The sequence below is a fragment of the Hakea prostrata genome, chromosome 11, assembly GCF_041222555.1.
Source record: "Hakea prostrata isolate BN-2017 chromosome 11, UWA_Hpros_2, whole genome shotgun sequence".
NCBI classification, from domain to species: domain Eukaryota; kingdom Viridiplantae; phylum Streptophyta; class Magnoliopsida; order Proteales; family Proteaceae; genus Hakea; species Hakea prostrata.
The window spans coordinates 17,919,012-17,939,012 of NC_142610.1; the positions used below are offsets into that span (position 1 = coordinate 17,919,012).

At 40.3% G+C, this 20,001-nt stretch overlaps 1 protein-coding gene across 1 annotated transcript in view; it reads left to right on the forward strand.

The window, feature by feature from the left end:
• NBS1 (nijmegen breakage syndrome 1) overlaps positions 1-20,001 on the forward strand; it is a 38,721-nt gene that overhangs the window by 11,315 nt on the left and 7,405 nt on the right. The window contains exons 6-8 of the mRNA XM_089141047.1: positions 11,899-11,945; positions 12,030-12,138; positions 19,585-19,671. Of these exons, the coding sequence (XP_088997173.1) occupies positions 11,899-11,945; positions 12,030-12,138; positions 19,585-19,671 (243 nt within the window). The remainder of the gene's footprint in view (positions 1-11,898; positions 11,946-12,029; positions 12,139-19,584; positions 19,672-20,001) is intronic.

The window sequence follows — 20,001 nt, forward strand, 5'->3', positions numbered from 1 at the left end:
ATCATCATCATCACAGCCCTCAACATCATCACCGCCATCGTCATCATCCCTGACTTGAGTTTGACTAAGAGGTTGGATTTCGTCCATATCCTATGTGTATGTGGAAGGTACAACCTCATTGTATGTGGGTCCATCATCCAATCCTCGTTTGCAATACTAGTTGCCTCTTGTGCATGTACCTGACCCTTGTCAGCCATGAACTCATCAACATTAATGCTTGCCTACCAGGCAATATGTGGGTCAGGCCTCCTTTTAGGCTAGTCCAATACCAACTCACCCTTGTCCCTCACCCAATTGACAAGGGGGTCCTCATCATCTCAGTACAGAAGGAAGATATCTGTGAGATCGATGGTGTTCTGCTTCCCATCATCTCCAACTAGGTTCATATATGCTGCATCTTCGATCTCATGTTATTGTGGATGAAGACAAGGTCATTTAGGTGCTGAGATCCCGATCTCTTTTGCCTCTTCGAGTAGATCAAGGAAAAGGTGCTCCAATTCCTTTTCACATCTAGAGGTGGAGCAAGTCTGTGAGAGGACCTTGATCGGCACTCTCCTAAGGTTCTTTGCGCTTTTGCCACAGAGAACCCACTTCTCAGCTGCATTATGATAAAAACATTAAGTTATTACTCAATAATCAAATAATTTGTAAAATTTAATAATGAGTTATGTTGAAGTATACGTAAATTTGAGAGTTTTACCGTTCACGTTACTGTTCACGTGAACAGTATTATGCTATTGTTTTGATTATATTTTCTATATCTAATGTGAGAATCTTGCTACATAAGTTTTGGGAGTTTTTAGAAAGCATAGTTTCTATTTTGGTGGTAGTTTCTATTTTCAGAACTTTCTATTTTAGGAGTTAGGAAGTTACTAAAGCTGTAATATTTTGTTTCTTTCTTCTAGAGGACAATTACTTGTCTTTCAAGTTGTATTAGATTCATTAGAAGCTATAAATAAAAATGCTCTGTGATTCTAGACTCTTTAGCTAAGAATCACATGTCTTTTCTATTGGTTCTTCATCTCTCTTCTCTTCTTCTTCTTCTCTCTTTTCTCTGTTCAAGTTCAACTGCTATTTTGATTGTTTAAAGCTTGTTTTCTAACATGGTATTTGAGCTTTTTTGAATCAAAATAGTGTTGTTCTCAATATTCTCTTCTGAAATTCTTTTTTTTCTTTTGTTTCCTTGGTGTGCAGCCACCTAATGCTGTATATTATGGATTGTTAGATCAGATATTCATGTGAACTGATCTTCTCTACCTAGTACCTTACTCTTACACGTTCCAAAACTTGAATACCTTTGTTAGCTCTTTTTTTCTCCTATTCTGTCCTAAGGTTGCAGACTTTTTTTGTGTGTTCTTTCTACTTCAAGTTTTGGAAAACTGATTTGAGTGATATCTACCTCAGTTTAATGTCTTCACTTACACGTGACTCAATCATGAGTACGGTTGAATCAAAAGGATCTCAAGGAGATCATGTAAACGTTCAAATTACATCTATCAAGCTCAATGGTAGTTCTAATTACTTGTTATGGTCACAAGCGGTTTGGGTGTACATACTTGCTAAAGGTAAGCTTAAGTTCATTGAGGATGAACCTCCTGCTGAGACTGACAAATCTTATTTTAGTTGGATCCAAGATGATGCGATCATCAAAATTTGGATGTGGAATAGTATGGAACCTGATATTGCAACCAATGTTATGTTCCATAAGACTGCAAAGGGAATATGGGATGATTTGCAAGAGACTTATTCCCAAGCTAAAAATATGACTCGAATTTTTAGTATTTATGAAAAGCTATTTCAATTTCAGCAAACTGACAAGTCTCTGCAGGATTATTACAACTCCTTTAAAGGCATGATGGAGGAGTTGAATGTCTTTCAACCTCTCACCACTGATATAGAGAAGCTTAAGGCCCAACGGAATGAATTTTTTGTCTAAGTTTCTTGCAGGATTGAACCCTGAACTGAATCTGTCAAAGGACATCTTCTTGCTGGTGAGCATGTCCCTAATCTTAGTGAAGCATATTCTAGACTTCAACGTATTGCCTTGCCTGAAGGGAGTTCTCCAAAAAAAAAGTTCTAAAGGAGAAAATTCAGCCTTCACTACCTCTTATGGAAGGGGACGTGGTCGTGGTTCAGGGGGAGTTAGTAGGTCTTTTGGAGGTCGTGGTGTTCAACTGTCTGATAAGACATCTCGACTTTGTACTCATTGCGGTAAAACAGGGCACTTAGTGGAAGCTTGTTGGGCCAAACATGGAAAACCAGAGTGGGCCAAACACCTTGCCAATCATGCCGTTTTTGATGGTGGTACTGATACTGTAGCAAACAACGATAGTGGTTCTGGATCTTCTTCAGGGGACTTGTCTAAGACTCTAAGAGATGATGTAAGCCAAATCCTTCGCCGATTGCAAAATATTGAAACTGGCGCTTCCACATCCACTAGTACTTTTGCTGCCACACTTTCTCATGCAGGTAACACAGCACTTCTCACTTCTACTCCCACCCCTTGGATCATCGATTCAGGGGCCTCTTCCCATATGACTGGTAAGTCATCACTTTTTAGCTCTTTTTCTAAATCTACCACTAAAAATTCTGTTGTCATAGCTAATGGGACTTCCACACCTATTCTAGGCTCTGGAAATGTTTCTCCTACACCTTCTCTTACTTTATCATCCGTACTTCATGTTGCTAACTTTCCTTTTAACTTATTATCTGTTAGTCTATTAACTAAAGCACTAAACTGCTTCCGTGACTTTTACTCCCACTTATTGTGTTTTCCGAGGACCTTCACACGAGGAAGACGATTGGTGGAGGGTGTGAAAGGAACGGACTCTACTATCTGGACTATGCTACCCCTATTGCGGCTCTTTTTGATGATTGTGTAGATGCTCTCCAGTGGCACTGTCGTTTAGGCCATCTGTCTTTACCTAGATTAAAAATTTTATTTCCTTCTTTTAAATCAGTGTCTAGATTAAATTGTGAAGCGTGTGAGTTAGGGAAGCATCATCGTGCCACCTATCCTCCACGCTCTATCTCTCGTAGTGAGTCCTTATTTTCTCTTGTTCATTCCGATATTTGGGGCCCTTGTAGAATTAGTAATAGGCATGGTTTTTGATATTTTGTTACTTTTGTGGACGATTTCTCCTGTCTTACATGGTTGTATCTTTTAAAGGATCGGACAGAGTTCTTAACTACATTTAAAAATTTTATTCATGAAATTCGGACTCAATTTTCTCTTCCTATTAAAATTTTTCGGTCTGATAATGCTTTAAAATATGTGCAAAATGATATATCTAACTTGTGTGATTCTTTTGGAATGATTCATCAAATCAGTTGTTCATTCACTCCCCAACAAAATGGAGTGGCTGATCGCAAAAATCGTCACCTCTTGGAGGTTGCAAGCGTTATTTTGATTCAGATGAATGTTCCAAAGAGTTACTGGTGTGATGCAATTTTGACTGCTGATCATTTAATTAACCGCATGCCTATGCCTTTGCTTTCTGAAAAATCTCCTTTTTCAATTGTTTTTCCCAATAGAGAACTGTTTTCAGTTCCACCCAAAATTTTTGGTTGTGTGTGTTTTGTTCACATACCACATCCTTTGGATAAACTTTCCCCCTGTTCTATTAAGTGTATTTTTCTTGGGTACTAACGCACTCAAAAAGGTTTTCGCTGTTAGGATCCGGTTCTTCGCAAACAATTTACAAGTGCGGATGTGACCTTTTTTGAAGACACTCCTTATTATCTAAGTCAATCGTGTCATGTTGAAACTGTGTTTTGGATGATACTCCTCCTATTCCCTCTTTAGTTCCTTCCACTAGCAATGTTCCTCTACAGGTTTATCAGCGAAGACATAAGTTGCCAGAACATATTGTGGATAGTAGAGTTCCTCCTAACAATATTAGCGGCTCTCCTTTAGTGGAGCCTGAAGCTGGCCCTACGGATGTTCCTTCTTCATCCTCTCCACCGGCGGATTCTTCTAGTGGAGATCCCACTCTGCGTTCAGGTGACTTACCAATTGCTTTAAGGAAAGGTACTCGTACTTGCACTTTACACTCTAACATTGTTTATCCCGTTTCCAATTTTGTTTCTACCTCTCATCTCCCTCCTAGCTTTCGTTGCCTTGCTTTGTCTATGTCTATCGTTCATATTCCAACCCATCATACCGAAGCTCTGAAAATTCCTGGCTGGAGAGCTGCTATGGATGTGGAAATGGATGCTTTACATTCTCGTCATACATGGTCTTTAGTCAACTTACCTCCTGGGAAAGATGTGGTCCGCTATCGGTGGGTGTATACTATTAAGTACCATTTTGATGGTACGGTTGAAAGGCTTAAGGCCCGCTTGGTGGCTAAGGGCTATACACAAACATATGGTGTAGATTATTTTGAGACTTTTTCTCTTGTGGCAAGACTTAATTTTGTCCGTGTCTTGATATCTTTGGCTGTGAATTATGATTGGACTCTTTTTCAGCTTGACATAAAAAATGCATTCTTATATGTTGATCTTCATGAAGAAGTTTACATGGAGCAACCTCAGGGTATGTTGCTCAGGGGGAGGACAGTGTTCGTGTTTGCAGGCTTCATAAAGCAATTTATGGACTCAAACAGTCTCCACGGGCTTGGTTTGAGAAATTTAGCAAGACTGTGGAGTCTTTTGGTTTTGTACAGTGTTATTCTGATCACTCTATGTTTGTTAGACGGTAGGGTGATTGTGTTGTCATTATGGCAATTTATGTTGATGATATTGTCCTTTAAGGCAATGATGTTGATGCAATCCATACAGTTAAGGCACACTTACAAAAATCTTTCCAAACCAAAGATTTAGGTGATCTACAATATTTCTTGGGGATTGAAGTGATCCGCAGTAAAAAAGGAGTATGTTTGTCACAAAGAATATATGTGTTAGATCTTTTGACTGAGACTGGCATGCTTGCTTCTAAACCTAGCGACATTCCCATTGATCCTTAGTTGAAGTTAGGACGTGATGATGGTGACTTGTTAGATGATGTCCATCGTTACAAGAGTCTTATTGGGAAAATTATTTATCTTACTGTTACTCGTTCTGATATTTCTTATTTTGTTGGTGTGTTGAGTCAGTTTATGCAGTCTCCTAGGAAGGCTCATTGGGATGCAGCGATGAGAGTGCTTCGGTACCTCAAGAGTGCGCCCGGAAAAGGGCTCATCTATCGATCAAATCGGAGTATGGACTTGGTTGCCTTTTCTGATGCAGATTGGGCTGGATCCGTCATTGATCGGTCAACCACAGGTTATTGTACTTTTCTTGGTGGAAATCTTGTGACTAGGAAGAGTAAGAAACAGTCCACCATTGCTCGATCTAGTGCTGAAGCTGAGTATAGGGCTATGGCCCACACCGCTGCTGAATTGATGTGGCTTCGTTCATTGTTAGAGGAAATAGGATTTCCCGTTTCTGCCCCTATGAAAATGTTTTGTGATAATCAGGCAGCCACTTACATTGCTAGTAATCTAGTGTTCCATGAGAGAACAAAGCATATAGATGTAGATTGTCACTTTGTGCGTGATGCAGTGAAGAAGAAGCTTATAACAACTCCTTTTGTGAGCTCTACTGATCAACTAGCTGATTTGTTCACCAAAGCTTTGTTTAGACCAAGTTTTTAGTCTATCTGTTGTAAGCTGGGCATGGGAGATTTGTATGCTCCAGCTTGAGGGGGAGTGTTGAAGTATACGTAAATTTGAGAGTTTTACTGTTCACGTGAACAGTATTATGCTATTGTTTTGATTATATTTTCTATTTCTAGTGTGGGAATCTTGCTAAATAAGTTTTGGGAGTTTTTAGAAAGCATAGTTTCTAATTTGGTGGTAGTTTCTATTTTCAGAACTTTCTATTTTAGGAGTTAGGAAGTTACTAAAGCTGTAATAGTTTGTTTCCTTCTTCTAGAGGACAATTACTTGTCTCTTAAGTTGTATTAGATTCATTAGAAGCTATAAATAAAAGTGCTCTGTGATTCTAGACTCTTTAGCTAAGAATCACATGTCTTTTCTACTGGTTCTTCATCTCTCTTCTCTTCTTCTTCTTCTCTCTTTTCTCTGTTCAAGTTCAACTGCTATTTTGATTATTTAAAGCTTGTTTTCTAACAAATTATTTACTGGATCTGTGCGTTTCTAGTCCCTGCACAATAACCTTTGAACCAAAGGACCCGAATTCGTCCCTTAAAACCTTGATATACAATCATTTGTAATAATGGTTGGCTAAATTCTTTCAAAATTCAAATGCAATTCCTAAGTCCTAGGTCCTTACCATCTCACCTCATTGTTACAGAGGGACTGGAGCATTGAGTCCTAATCCAACTTTACAACCATGGCCATCACCGCCTCAATTAACTTCGTGTTTAACCCCAAACGGTTGGCACAATTTAAAGACTCACAATTAGATATAAGATTTTCATTAATGTCAAATGAATGAATTATTGACAAATTGCATATTTACTTCCTAGTCTTACACGATAGATATATAAGATGTGCTGTCACACCCCACCCGCCGGTCTCGGTTACCCGCCCGACAACCCGTGCGAGTGATCCGTCACAGGATCCACGGTTTTAGTCTATCAACAATAATAAATACAAATAAAGACAATCAAGAGCAATAATAGTTCAATTAATGAATTAAAGGATTACAGGAGTCCAAATACTCCAATAAAATAATCAATGAAAGAAAATAAATCAAAAGAATACGAGTTCAGCGGAAGCAATAAAAAAGAGTTAAATTATTTTCTTTCCAGTTTCTTTTTCTAAAGCTATAAACTTAGACTCAAGTTTATCAAGATGAGGGGTCCTCCAATTCTCCTCTATACGGTGAGCAAATTGTCTGGCAACTTGTCTCCTCCGCCCATCAATGGGTGCAATAAAAGCATTCCATGCACTCACAGGAGCTCCCGCATAGGCTATCTCCATTTCCCATTTTCGGTGCCACATCTTCTTTATACGGGAAGGTTCCTTCATAGGAAACCAATCCATCTTCTGACACATTTCCTCCATCTGCGCAGACTAATAAAACATATACAAATAAAGGAATGAGTTCTGGAGAACTCAATAAGAACAATAACAATTCCCATCCATATGTCCAACAAATCATAAATGCATATATGATATGTATGAGTGCAAAGTATGAATGCTGCTAAGATCTAACTATGCAAGTCTCTAACAGTTGACATGCTTTAAGATATAACACCAGCCCTCCTCTGGGTAGGTCTAGTCACTCTGATCCGGCAAGGACTGGTTACCTTTGTAGGGATCCTGGGTAGAATGGAAAGTCCACACCTGGCTCTCAAACCATGGCTGGGGTTAAGTCAACACTCTCTCACCACGACCATTGGCAATGAGTACTGGCGCATGTCGGGGTTTCTAATCCAATGCAAGGTCATACATGTAACATACTACATGAAGTCCAGATACATCCCCTATGGCACCAACCAACTCGGTTCAGTATCCTTCGCAACCTAGAAATGAGAATCCTCACGGACTGGCTACCGTTATTGGACTTCATTCTATAACCCTATGGTCATCCACATATTGTTGGGGCGGAATGCTCTCATGACTCCTCACGAGTCACGACACCCGGTCCGTTCCTTGGACGTCCATGAGCCCAACCCTAACATATGCAACCCTACCATTTAAATGACTAACAATGGACCAACGTCACATCACTGTCATCACGGGTCATCCGGTTTCAATTCCCCTACCGAAAGGGTAGTAGCATGTGGGGTACCTAGCCATGCAACTCTAGACTCTACCTAAGTATGTCATCCAATAGTTATGACGGTGCTGGAGACATCAGCAGGCATGTGTCCCATACCACAGCCTTCTGATATCCCAAGCTAAGATATCCAATTAGAATATCTATTCCATCAGAACCACGTACTATCAACCAACATCATATCACATTCATAATCAACAAAGTGCATGTATAAACAATACAAACAACAATTATATAACAAGATCAACAGATGAAACATGGTTGCAGCAGCATATGAAAAGAAAGATTAATCATAACAGACACTGGACTAGCATGTTCAAGTCAATTCATAAAGACAGGATTGTATGCCCTTACCTGCATATAAGTAATTCGTCCGTAAAAAGTAATCCGTAAACAATTATAAAACTTTCTCTTCAAACAGAGGACACATATACACAGGGTTACAATAAGGTAAAAGTCAAATGAATCAAATCGGATCAAAACCAAAAGCCATTTGGTCGTTGGAAACTAGCCGGTCGCTTAAGTTGAGCGACCGCCACTAGTGACCGCCCCAAAAGAGAGTTTCAATTCGAAACTCAGGCTTCTGATCATCCTTTTTCTATCCGAATTTTGAATGATCATAGTTCGAATTTCAAATCTATTACTCCCATAACCACAGGTGATACTAAACCTAAACAAAGACATCAATTTGGTTATCCAGAAACCTCCCTCTTGATTAGATCAGCCCTTTTCACGAAAGCAGGGTTTCGTTTTCGGATCTGATCTCACCAAGATTAACAAAAAGGTAGGCGATGCAATAAAAGGATCAAGAACAACCAAAGAGAAGTACAAATCTACTTTTATTATAGCAAGTGGTGAAGCATAAGTGAACAGGGAATCACTTACCTCAACTAGATTGACTATGGATGATAGTAGAACCTTCTGGGACTCTAACAACACTTCAGATCTGCTTTCGGCACTTCTCCACAACCGTCTAACCTCCAAAAACGGTAACCACGAATAAAATATTCGTAAAATAGGTGAGGGTTACTATTTATAGAAGTCGGGGGGCAAAATAGGGCAAAATAGGGCAAAATCCCGCAACCAGAACCAAGCGGTCGCTTGGTTCAATCGACCACCACTAGCAACCGCCCCTATATATTTTGCTATACAAGGGTGCTTTGCTAGGGGGGTTGATGTCCAAGTACAACCTAGCCCTAAAGAAGACATGGGGGAGATCTTACCCTCATTTCGGACATCTCCAGACATCACTTGCCTTCCAGAAGTCCAACTACCAAGCAAGGCAGGCTCTTCAGTCAGAGAATCCAGATCCATGGGTTCAGGGTATGGATCATGGACTTCTATCCGGACACTCCACAAATTTACCCGACTAGACCTTCGGGTTCTCGGACCTTCGGGTTCTATACCTTTGCAAGATCCGGCGGGTGGGGTCGGTGACTGTCTGGAGGTTTGACAGTGTATACCAATGCCTCTAAAGTTTGTTTGGGTTGCGTTCTGATGCAGCATGGGAATGTGGTAGCTTATGCTTCTAGGCAGTTGAAGAACTACGAGCATAACTATCCTACTCATGATTTAGAATTGGCAGCTGTGGTTTTTGCTCTGAAGATCTAGCGTCACTATCTTTATGGTGAAAAGATATTGATTTTCATTGACCACAAGAGTCTCAAGTATTTCTTTACTCAAAAGGAGTTGAATATGAGACAGAGAAGATGGCTAGAACTGGTGAAGGACTATGATTGTGATATTCAGTATCATCTAGGAAAAGCTAATGTGGTTGCTGATGCTTTGAGTAGAAAGAGTAATCGAGAAAGTGTGGATCTGACATCTCTCAGTAAGCCTTTATTGTTCTCCATTGTTAAATTTGGACTTGAGATTTTGTCGAAAGATTCCGTTGCTATTTAGGCATGCTGTGTCAGTTCGACCGAGTTTGAGGGACGAATTGTTGCTCTGCAGTCGACTGATCCGGAATTGAAGAAGATTGACCTGATCACTTCGAAGACTAAGGACGTGGAAGATTTCTCCCTAGCCTTTGATGGTGCTCTTGTTTTTAGATAAAGAGTTTGTGTTCCTGCTGTTGAAGACCTTAGAAAAGAAATCTTAACTGATGCTCATCAGTCCATCTTTACTATTCATCCCGGAAGTGTGAAGATGTACCATGATCCATGATATGAAAGGGTATTTTTGATGGTCTGGCATGAAGAATGATGTAGAAGACTTCATTGCTAAATGTGGAACTTGTCAACATGTGAAAGCTGTCCGGCAACTTTCGTTTGGCCTTCTGCATCCTCTTCCAGTACCTAGTTTGAAGTGGGAAGACATTGCTATGGACTTTGTCACAAGTCTACCCCAAACTAACAAAGGGAATGACTCAGTGTGGGTGGTAGTGGATCGATTAACCAAATCGGCACACTTTATTCCGATGAAGATCACCTATACTATGGATAAGTTGGCCCAACTTTATGTTGATAATGTGGTGAGACTGCATGGTGTTCCTGTTAGCATTGTGTCGGATAGAAACCCGAGGTTTACTTCGCGTTTCTGGAATAGTCTGCAGAAAGCTCTGGGTACTCAGCTGAATTTGAGTACTGCTCATCATCCTCAGACTGATGGACAATCGGAAAGGACCATACAAATTTTGGAAGATATGCTTAGAGCGTGCGTCATAAATATGAGTATTATACAAGATGGTAGGCTTTTCTTTACCAACAACACCTACTTATCCTAAGATGGTATTATACAACACCACCTACCTATCTACCTGGTCTGTAGTAACCTATACTACCTTTACCTACCTACTTGGTCTGTAGTAACCTATACTACCTTACCTACCTACTTGGTCTGTAGTAACCTATACTACCTTACCTACTCGGTTTGCAGTTACCTATATTGCCTTTTACCTAAGTACTTGGTCCACAATAACCAATATTGTCTTTTATCTACGTACTTGGTCCACAATAACCAATATTGTGTTTTACCTATCCATACCTTTGTCTTCTTGCAAGAGGTTATGTGTGGCCATTGAAGCTACAATATTTTATTTGTTAGTGTGGAGATTCCTCCTTACTATTGGCATTATTTGGATAGTGCCTTTGATGTTGTTGTACTTAGGGATTTTGCTTAACCAATATTACCTTACCTACTTGGTCCGTAGTAACCTGTACTGCCTTTTACCTATCTACTTGGTCCACAGAAATCAATACTGCCTTTTACCTACGCACTTGGTCCACAATAACCAATATTGTCTTTTATCTACCTATTTTGTCTACAATAACCAATACAACCTTTTACTTGCCCATACCTTTGCTTATTATTTAGCCTTTTTGCAAGAGGTTATGTGTGGCCATTGAAGCTACAATATTTTATCTATCAGTGTGGAGATTCCTCCCTACTACTGGCATTATTTGGATAATACCTTAGATGCTGTTGTACTTAGGAATTTTGCTGATTGTTTTCGTTATTGGATGGTTCGTTCGACATGAAAAGGGTTTATTTTTATTTTTTTATATGTTATTAACTCCTGGGTGAAGTTCTCTCAGTTTATCGGCGTCTGCTATTGCTACATGGTTCAAGATTGGTGCTGCCTTTCAAGTTTATTCTTATTGTCCAAGCTGGAGTTTTCTTTGTACATACTCCAGCTTGAGGGGGAGTGTTGAGAATTAAGCAGCCTTGGTGCTCAAGTAATTGAGTTTCTATTATTAGAGAAGAATCCTTGGTGCACAAGTTAGAGTTAGTGGCTGCTTGAGTTCAGGAAGTCACAATGAAGTTCTGATGTTTCCTGTTTAGTTACTTTCGATTTTCTAGTTCTTTGCTTTTTTGGACAGATTTTCTAGAAGTTTAGTCTGTCCCTTTTTTCTTTGTAACTAAGTTTCTATTTTAGAAGGTGGTTACTTATCCTCCAAGTATGTACTTTTGAAGGCTTTTATTATAAATAGAAGAAGCCTGCGATTCTGGTGGTCTGGTCCATAATCGTGGGGAACTGCTACTCCTTGTTGGTTCGGTTTTCTCTTTCTTCTTCCACTTCTTCTTCTTTGTTTCTCTTGTAATTGTAAATGAGGTCAAAGTTCTAGTTTCTCTGATTTACTATTTGTTTTCCTTTACCACGTAGTTTTGTTCTTCTTATTGCAGTAGTTGTTTAAGGATGAGGTTACTAATACACACAATATTCAGGTTGTTGCGGAGAAGAATATTTGTACTGAAATTCCAATCTGCACTCCGTAAGTTCTGTCTTCACCCAGTGCAGATTAAATTTATGCTATTACCTAATTTAGGAAGCTACTATAACCAGGTGCTTTCTTCAGGTATGTTCCAACCCTGTTGGTGGAAGGGGTTGCAGTGAAAGTTGTAGACCCTAAAGTGCGACAAAACTGTTTGGCAGGATATACTTTTATATTGGGATCAATGCACATGGTGAGATTCTGACTCCTTTCAGCTGCTTGAAAAATGTCTGTGTTTAGTTTTAGTACATATACCTTGCTATTGGATTGGCATTTCATTTTGTCCAAATGGCTTCTATATGGGATTCTTTTTCTCTATATGGTCAATGTGGACATCATCAAAGCCCTGCAGAAACTTTTTCTTCAAAGTTCAACCCCAGCCAGATCAACAAAGATTGACCACATTTTGCCAAGTTGATAAGTTATCACTATATTTGTATGTTAGAACTCTCAAGGAAAAGGCTGTAACTATGGAAGGGCAAGCTTCTTTCCTTTGCTGTTTGACTTGAGTTGATCAGATTTGTCCCTTACTTCTCTTATACTTGTCTGGTATTTTCAGTTTGCTGTCTACCATTAAGGATCTGGGGTCCCTTGTAGCCTTTGGAAAATTTCAGATGTAAACAGATTCTTTCACACTATGGGCTGTTTCTTTGTATACATCCTGAAAGAAAGGAAGGGTTGGGGAGTGTTATCTTGATTTGAGAAGGAGGTCAGTTTTATTGGCATCCTCGGGTTGATCTGGAATTTGTGACTGAGAAGAGAAGTATCTGGGTTGACTGAATATACTCTGTGCTGCTTCGAATCTACTCTATTTGGACTGCTCCTTCCATCTTTGATGCTTCTAGTGTCTGGTGAACATGGTAGAAGATCTCGCTCTCGAGAGAGATCTCGCCCCGGGCCCCCCGGGCCGGCCCTTCCCCCCCCCCCCCCGGGCCCCCCCCCCCCCCCCCCCCCCCCCCCCCCCCCCCTCCAAACCCCCCCTACCCCCTGTCACACCCCGGGCCCCCCGCCCCCCCGGCCCCCCCGCCCAGTCACAAAAAAAAAACAAAACGAACAAGAGCAGAAAGGCAAAATAATAAACAGGACGGAGCCACATACCCGAAAATCCAGAAATAATCAAAGGAAAGAATCAAGAATCAAAGTAATATCGAGTCAGCGGAGCAAAAAATAACTAGATAATCTTCATCTCGGGAGGCCAGCTCGAGCCATGTACCACGTGCCACATCGGCTTGAAACGAGAAGGCTCTTTCTACGAATCATCTCCAACCGACGTGTGCAACCATCCGACGTTTATATAATACATACAATGAAAGGAAGAGTTCCAACGAACTCGTAAGGAACAAGCAATCTCAATATATGTCAACACAATCCACGAATGCACAATGAAAGATATGGAGATAGCGAAATATGAATGCTACTAAGATCTAACTATGCAAGTCTCTAACGGTGACATGCTTTAAGATATACACCAGCCCTCCTTTGGGTAAGTCTCATCACCGACCGGCAGGACGGTACCCCGTAGGGATCGGGCAAAGGGGTAAGTCCACACGGCTCTCAAAACCGTGGGGGGGTTAAGTCAACACCTCTCACCACGACCATTGGCAATGAGTGCGGCGCATGTCGGGGTTTCTAATCCAATGCAAGGTCATAATGGTAACATACTATATGAAGTCCAGATACTTCCCCTATGGCACCAACCAACCGGTTCAAGTATCCTTCGCAACCTAGGAGTGAGAATCCTCACGGACTGGCTACCTCTGTTGGACTCCACTCCTTAACCCTATGGTCATCCACATATTATTGGGCGGATGCTCTCATGACTCCTCGCGACACCCGGTCCGCTCCTTGGACGTCCATGAGCCCAACCCTAACATATGCAACCCTACCATTACATGACCAAAGTGGACCACCGAGTCTCCTCACGGACTGGTTACCGCTGTTGGATGAAACATAGTCACGTCACCATTGCCACGGGTCACCCGGCTCAATTCCCCTGCCGAAAGGGTAATAGCATGTGGGGTACCTAGCCATGCAATTCTAGACTCCCTAAGTATGTCATCAAGTAATCATGATAGTCTTGGAGACATCAGCAGGCATGTGTCCCATTCCACAGACCTCGATATCCCAAGCCAAGATATCCCAATGGAATACCCCTTCCATCACAATCACACTACAACACTCTTTATCATACCATGAACAGTTGTGCAATATCATGAAAGATGAAGTACATCAAGGAATACCACAAACAGCAAGTGTACAATAAGATTCACATACTTTATACAACTACAGCAAGTTACATGATCAAAGAATAGTAAATAGAACAACAGAATCATCATGTATATGTAATTGCATATAAATAAGAATGCATGTCCTTACCTGTAATTTAGTAGAAGTCCTCTAACTTGTAATCCAAAAACTATTATAAGACTTTTATTTGAAACAGAGAACACCTAGGCATAGGGTTACAAGAATGTATAAGAGTCAAGAGTCAAAACAATTCAAAAATCAAACCTACACGATCTTCGGAAACCAGCCGGTTGCTTGTGGCGGTTGCTTAAGTTAGCGACCTCCACAAGCGACCGCCCCGTTCGACAGTTTCCAACTCCGAAAATCAGACTTTTTATCATCCGATTTCAATCCGTTTTGGGATGATCTTAGTCCGAAATTCAAGCTTAATAAGTCTAGAACAAGGGGGTAACAAGAAACCCTAGAATTAACAAAGATTTATTACCCAAATCATTCCCCTTGATGGGATCCATCCATTAAACAAATGCGGGGTTCGTTTCGGACAGGATCTCATCAAGAACATTGAAAAGGGAGATACAACAAATCAATTGGGTAACCACTAACAAAATGGGGATGGGTTCATATCAATCAGAGGTTAAAAAGAAGAGAATAGAAGATGGAGATTCATTACCTTAATAAGAATCACCAAGAATAGAAGAGAAAAGGTTTCATATCATTAACAACACTTCGACCTGAATCCCGCACGTTTCCACGCCGCCTAATCGCCCAAAATAGCAATCCCGAACATAATAATGCGTTAATAGGGCGAGGGATGCTATTTATAACGAACAGGGGGCAAAATAGGGCATTTTCCCCAAAGCGAGAACCGGGCGGTCGCTTAAGGAGGTCGCTTGGTTTAATCAACCGCCACTAGTAACCGCCCCCAAGTATATTGCTATACAAGGGTGCTTTGCTCATGGGGTTGAAGACCAAGTACAACCAAACCCAAATGAAGACATGGGGGAGATCATAGTCCGAAAAATCAATCATAATAGGTTTGTAACAAAGAGGTTAGGGTTTCACCATAACATATGGCTCATCAAAAGGTTATGATCACGGAAAGAGAGGGAATGATTGTTATCAAGAAAATAACAAGAAACCATAGGAAATCTAGTTTATGTTAACAAGAGGTTTCCAGAAAGATCATTCAAGGGTTAGGGTTAAGGTTTCAAGAATCTATTAGCTAGGGTTAAGATCATGATGATGATCATAGATCTCAAAGAATAGAATGAGATCATGGAATAGATGGTTGCAAGAATGCATCATCTTCTTCCTGATCTCAATCAAGAACAAGAACGAAGAAAGAATAATTAGAAATCCTAATTAGGTTAAACATGGATCATGAAGAAAATATAGTGATCAAGTTTAGGTTAACACAAATATCACCCAAAGGAAAGAGAAACAACGAATCAAGATTCACCCATGGGAAAAAGAAACAAAGAATGCACAATCTGAAAAGGTGTTGGGAAGTTTCCAACAAATAAAAGAACAATAGGGTTTCATATATGGTTACCTCTCATAAGAATTGGTTACCTCTCATGAGAGTTACCCATAATTAATTCTCACAAAAACAACCCAAGATAGATAAAGGAGCATCTCATTAGTATTTCAAAATAAAGAATGGAATTAGGAAGGGTCTACCAATGAGAGAAAATAAGGTTCTCAATTAAAGTGAAGGGAAACAAATTCAAATCATACAATTAGGGATTTACTAACAAGAATCCGTGTATCCCACGAAAAGACTAGGGAGAATAAAGATTCACCCTTGGGGCAAGGAATTTACAATCAAGAAAGGTTTTGGGGAGAGTCCAAAGAATTAATAGAAAATAAAAGGGTTGCCAATTGTTCCAAGGAAAACAAGGATCAACTCCTCAATCATGAGGACACAAGGGAAGGTCATGGTAATAATATGAGACCTTCCCCACAATAATAAAGATAGGTAGGAAATTAGGGAAAGTATCATTAAGAGCTTTGGTGGAATCAAAATCAAGGATCATCGCCATATGGCTTCAAGATCATAGAGTGAATTGGGGGATTCACTCTATGGTTAAAAGAATTAAAGAAGAGGTCATTACAGTAGTGTAACACCCTTCTCATGATCAGAAAATCAGAAGTAGAGAGGAAAGAATGAATTAAAGAAGAAGCGAATTGAATACCAACATTTTAGAAGAGAAACCGATGAAGAAATCGAAGAGATGCTGAGGATCTTTCTTGGCTTCGAAGGAGAGGTTATAGGAATCCCCACGTCTCCCAAGGCTTAGAAACAGATTGAGAGTGAAACACATGGAGTTCCCCCAAATAGCACAAAGAGTTCAAGAGTTACTAGGGTTTCACCAAACCGCCAAACCGACCCCGATGGTTGATTGGTTGCCAAAGAGGAAGTTCAAAGGTCGATCCCACACTATCTAAAGGTTTAGAAACATAATGGAAATAGTTTACCACGAAATTAAAAGAAATAAAGCTTCGAAAACCTTCAAAACAGATATTTACCAAAATGCCACTGCCGGACAACTATTCAAAAATAGGGATTTAATGGGCCAACTTCAATATTTTTGGATGAGCTTCTTTCAATACATCATACTACTACCTAGTATGGAGGGAAGTCCAAACTAGGTCCAACTAAGCTTAGGTCCACAACCAAACTCTCACAAAAAATAGTTCAACACCAAATCAAAAAGGTTCCAAAGGAAACACCATCACAATATCCATGGGTTTTGGGTCAAACACCATATCTTCTACCGAGATGGCCCACAAAGACATCTTCCTAAGATTTGAGGGGGGCTGCTCTCGCTCTCCATCTTGTCTTGCCAAGCTGAAAAAACAAGATATCTCGCGGGATCTCCCACCATGCTGGTGAAAGATCCTAAAGCTTAGGCGTCTTGCTTTTGTTCTTATCTCCTTGATTGATGATGGTGCCTCTGCTAGACTTTCGCTAGGCTACTGGCTTCTCATGGGTGTTCATGTTCACCGCATCCAGTTGGTGCTAGAGCCATATGCAGTTTGGGCTTTAGTGAATGGTGTATGGTTGCAGACATCCTTTTCAGCATAATGCTTTGCTACCTCCACTCTGCGGTTGGGTTCCTTCTAAAGCACAATCCTAACATTCTTGGAAGGCCCAATGATTAATGTAAGACTATCTACTGAAGGTTACATCCCAAAAATAAGCTCCAAAGTTTAATGAGGTAGAACAAAATAATCAGATGTGGAAGTAGTGTTTGCAAAGTAAGAGAACTTAAAGTACTTGCAGTAGGATTTCTGAAATTGTAGCAGCAACAAATAGGTGTCAAACGGGGATTGTCTAGGCCTCTTTAAGGGTATAGTAAAAGTATAAAATCCTAAATCCTGTAATGAATAGAGCTTAGAATAAGCCCCAATCAATGCTCAAGTCAGAAGAAACCAGGTTGCAGCTGAGGATTGATTAGACTAAGGACTGATATTATGGATGATCTTCAACAGCATATTGGAGTCTTCTTGCCAAGGTAGCAGGGGCTTGGCAACAGTTTAGCACAAGAAAAATAGCACAGGAGGAGGGCTTCATTGGGTTGAAGGTGGGTTTTGAACTTGGTCATCAGACATCAGGAACACATATGGAGATTGTGTTCAGTCAATAACAGAGGGCTTGGCAGCAACAACTCTCGTCGAATAGTTATATTGAAATACCAGCTAGAGAGCACATAAGAGCGAAAAGTAAAGGAGCTGAAGACAGAGAAGAAGAAAAATATGGCTATCTAAGCTGTTGAACAGTGAATTCTCTCCCAAACCAAACTGCAACCAATAACTTCAAATTTCATTCACTAATTCATTGTCATTCTCATTCTCTGGTTGCTTTAATGACTTTGGCCAACTTACAAAATTAGAAAGTAAAAATAGGAACTAATGAAATAGTAACTAGTTGAAAGTAGATACTGATTGGGAAATGGGAATAGGACCTACTAAAGGCTTTATGATCCAGCCTTCTATACGTCCGAGGACAATCCAATTAGAAACTATTCAAAGACAATTGAGGTTGACTGGCCAAAGGCTCATTGCAAGAAACTTTGTGTGGTACTATTAGGTCTTCTTGAAGCACTCCTTGGCTGGCTCGATCTAGACTGCTACAATGGCTCCAGCTTGTCTAGCCGTGGCCAATTAGAATCTGGTTCAATGGACTGTTGCTGCTAGACCAGTTTGGTTCTTCTTTTCTTTCTTTGGTGGAATACTAGCAACCAGTCATTTGATCTATATTAATGGCTCTGGGGATATTGTTGTTTGGTCCCCTTTCCCTCTAAGTCTTGGATCTCATCATAGCTTGTGGCTCAATATCTCCATGGTGTAAATTTGGTGTGATTTAAGGTCCATATCCCTTGTCACATCTTCACTGTTTGGTGGGCCCTGTCTAACTTCCTCTCAATGCAGTCCTTTCTCATTCGTTGCTTGATTCTAGGCTCCCAATGTGCTGTTTGGACCATCTATTCTTTACACGTTCGTTCTCACCGCTTTGGAAAGGGAAAAGATTTTGTGATTCAAGAGGAAATGGATTTGGTTTGACATGAGTCACATGACCTTTGCCGGCAAGTGCATCTGTGGAAGGGTGGGTAAGCTTGCGTTTTGTGCTGCTATTTACCATATTTCAGGTTGTATTTGGTTGACATGACCTTTGCTGGTAAGTGTAACTGTGGAAGGGTGGGTAAGCCTGTGGTGCTCTGCCATTCACCATATTTTGGATCTTTTTAGCAAACTTGGGACTCTGTCACCTGATAGATCAGAAGCAAACTCTTAGTGTGGTCAAGGTTTAAAGTATTGGTATCGGGTATCAAAATCAGTCAGGTGATTTGAAGAGATGTATTGTCTCATTTTGAGTATTGTATTGTACTGGTCAATGTATTTAGTACAATCCAATAGAGAGACGTATCGCTATGTATCGTATCTGTTGTATCCAATATGGATATGTATTGGCGAGTGTCGTATCGTAGGATACTTTAAACCTTGCTCAGGGTGTGTTGATTCCTGATGGAACGACCTTATGTTATTTCGTAGGGATGCTCTCCCACCTTGCTGCAAGCCTGCAACCCTCTGTTCCCACTTCCTAAGGGTTGCATTTTGTATTTGTTCTTATTGCTGTAATTTCTTTTTCTTTTGACCCTTTTTCTGGGGGTTTCCTTGTATTTTCTCTCCTTGCAGTGATGAACTTTTATTCATCCAAAAATGCTTATTATGACTAAGGATATAGCATTACCTGATCAAAAAGGTCAGTATATAGAAATATTGCTGCCCAGTTGCAGTTATAATTAAACATTTACATTTCTACCCATCCAAAATAACTTGTAAATTTTTTTTTGGTAGTGATGTAATCATGTGTATTTTCTGATTGCAGTATAAATATGGTGATAGGTTGAAGTCATTATTGGATGTTGGTGGCGCAAAGGCACTTACTGTTGATGAATTCTTTGCTGGTAGCCAAGTACGTGATACTGACCTTGATAGTGCTTGTACTCTCTATGAAAGATTTTGGGGGAATACATTAGTGTTTTGCTTGAGGTTTGATTATTCTTTTTTGGTGGGTATGCTATGGTCTTGTTATTTGCTTGTACGAAAAAGCAGCTATTTTTGGCTGCAGTCAGTCTGCATGTCTGTTCTCCAACAAAAGTAGGTTTTAATTAAAAGGTTCTTTCTTCATTGGAGCCTGCATTGTATGTGCAAGCAGCATCATTCTCCCTGTGGTTTCCTTGTAATGAGCTTTTTTTGTGAGGCACTTGTGTTGGAAGAGGCTGACAAGCCTCCCCACTGCCTT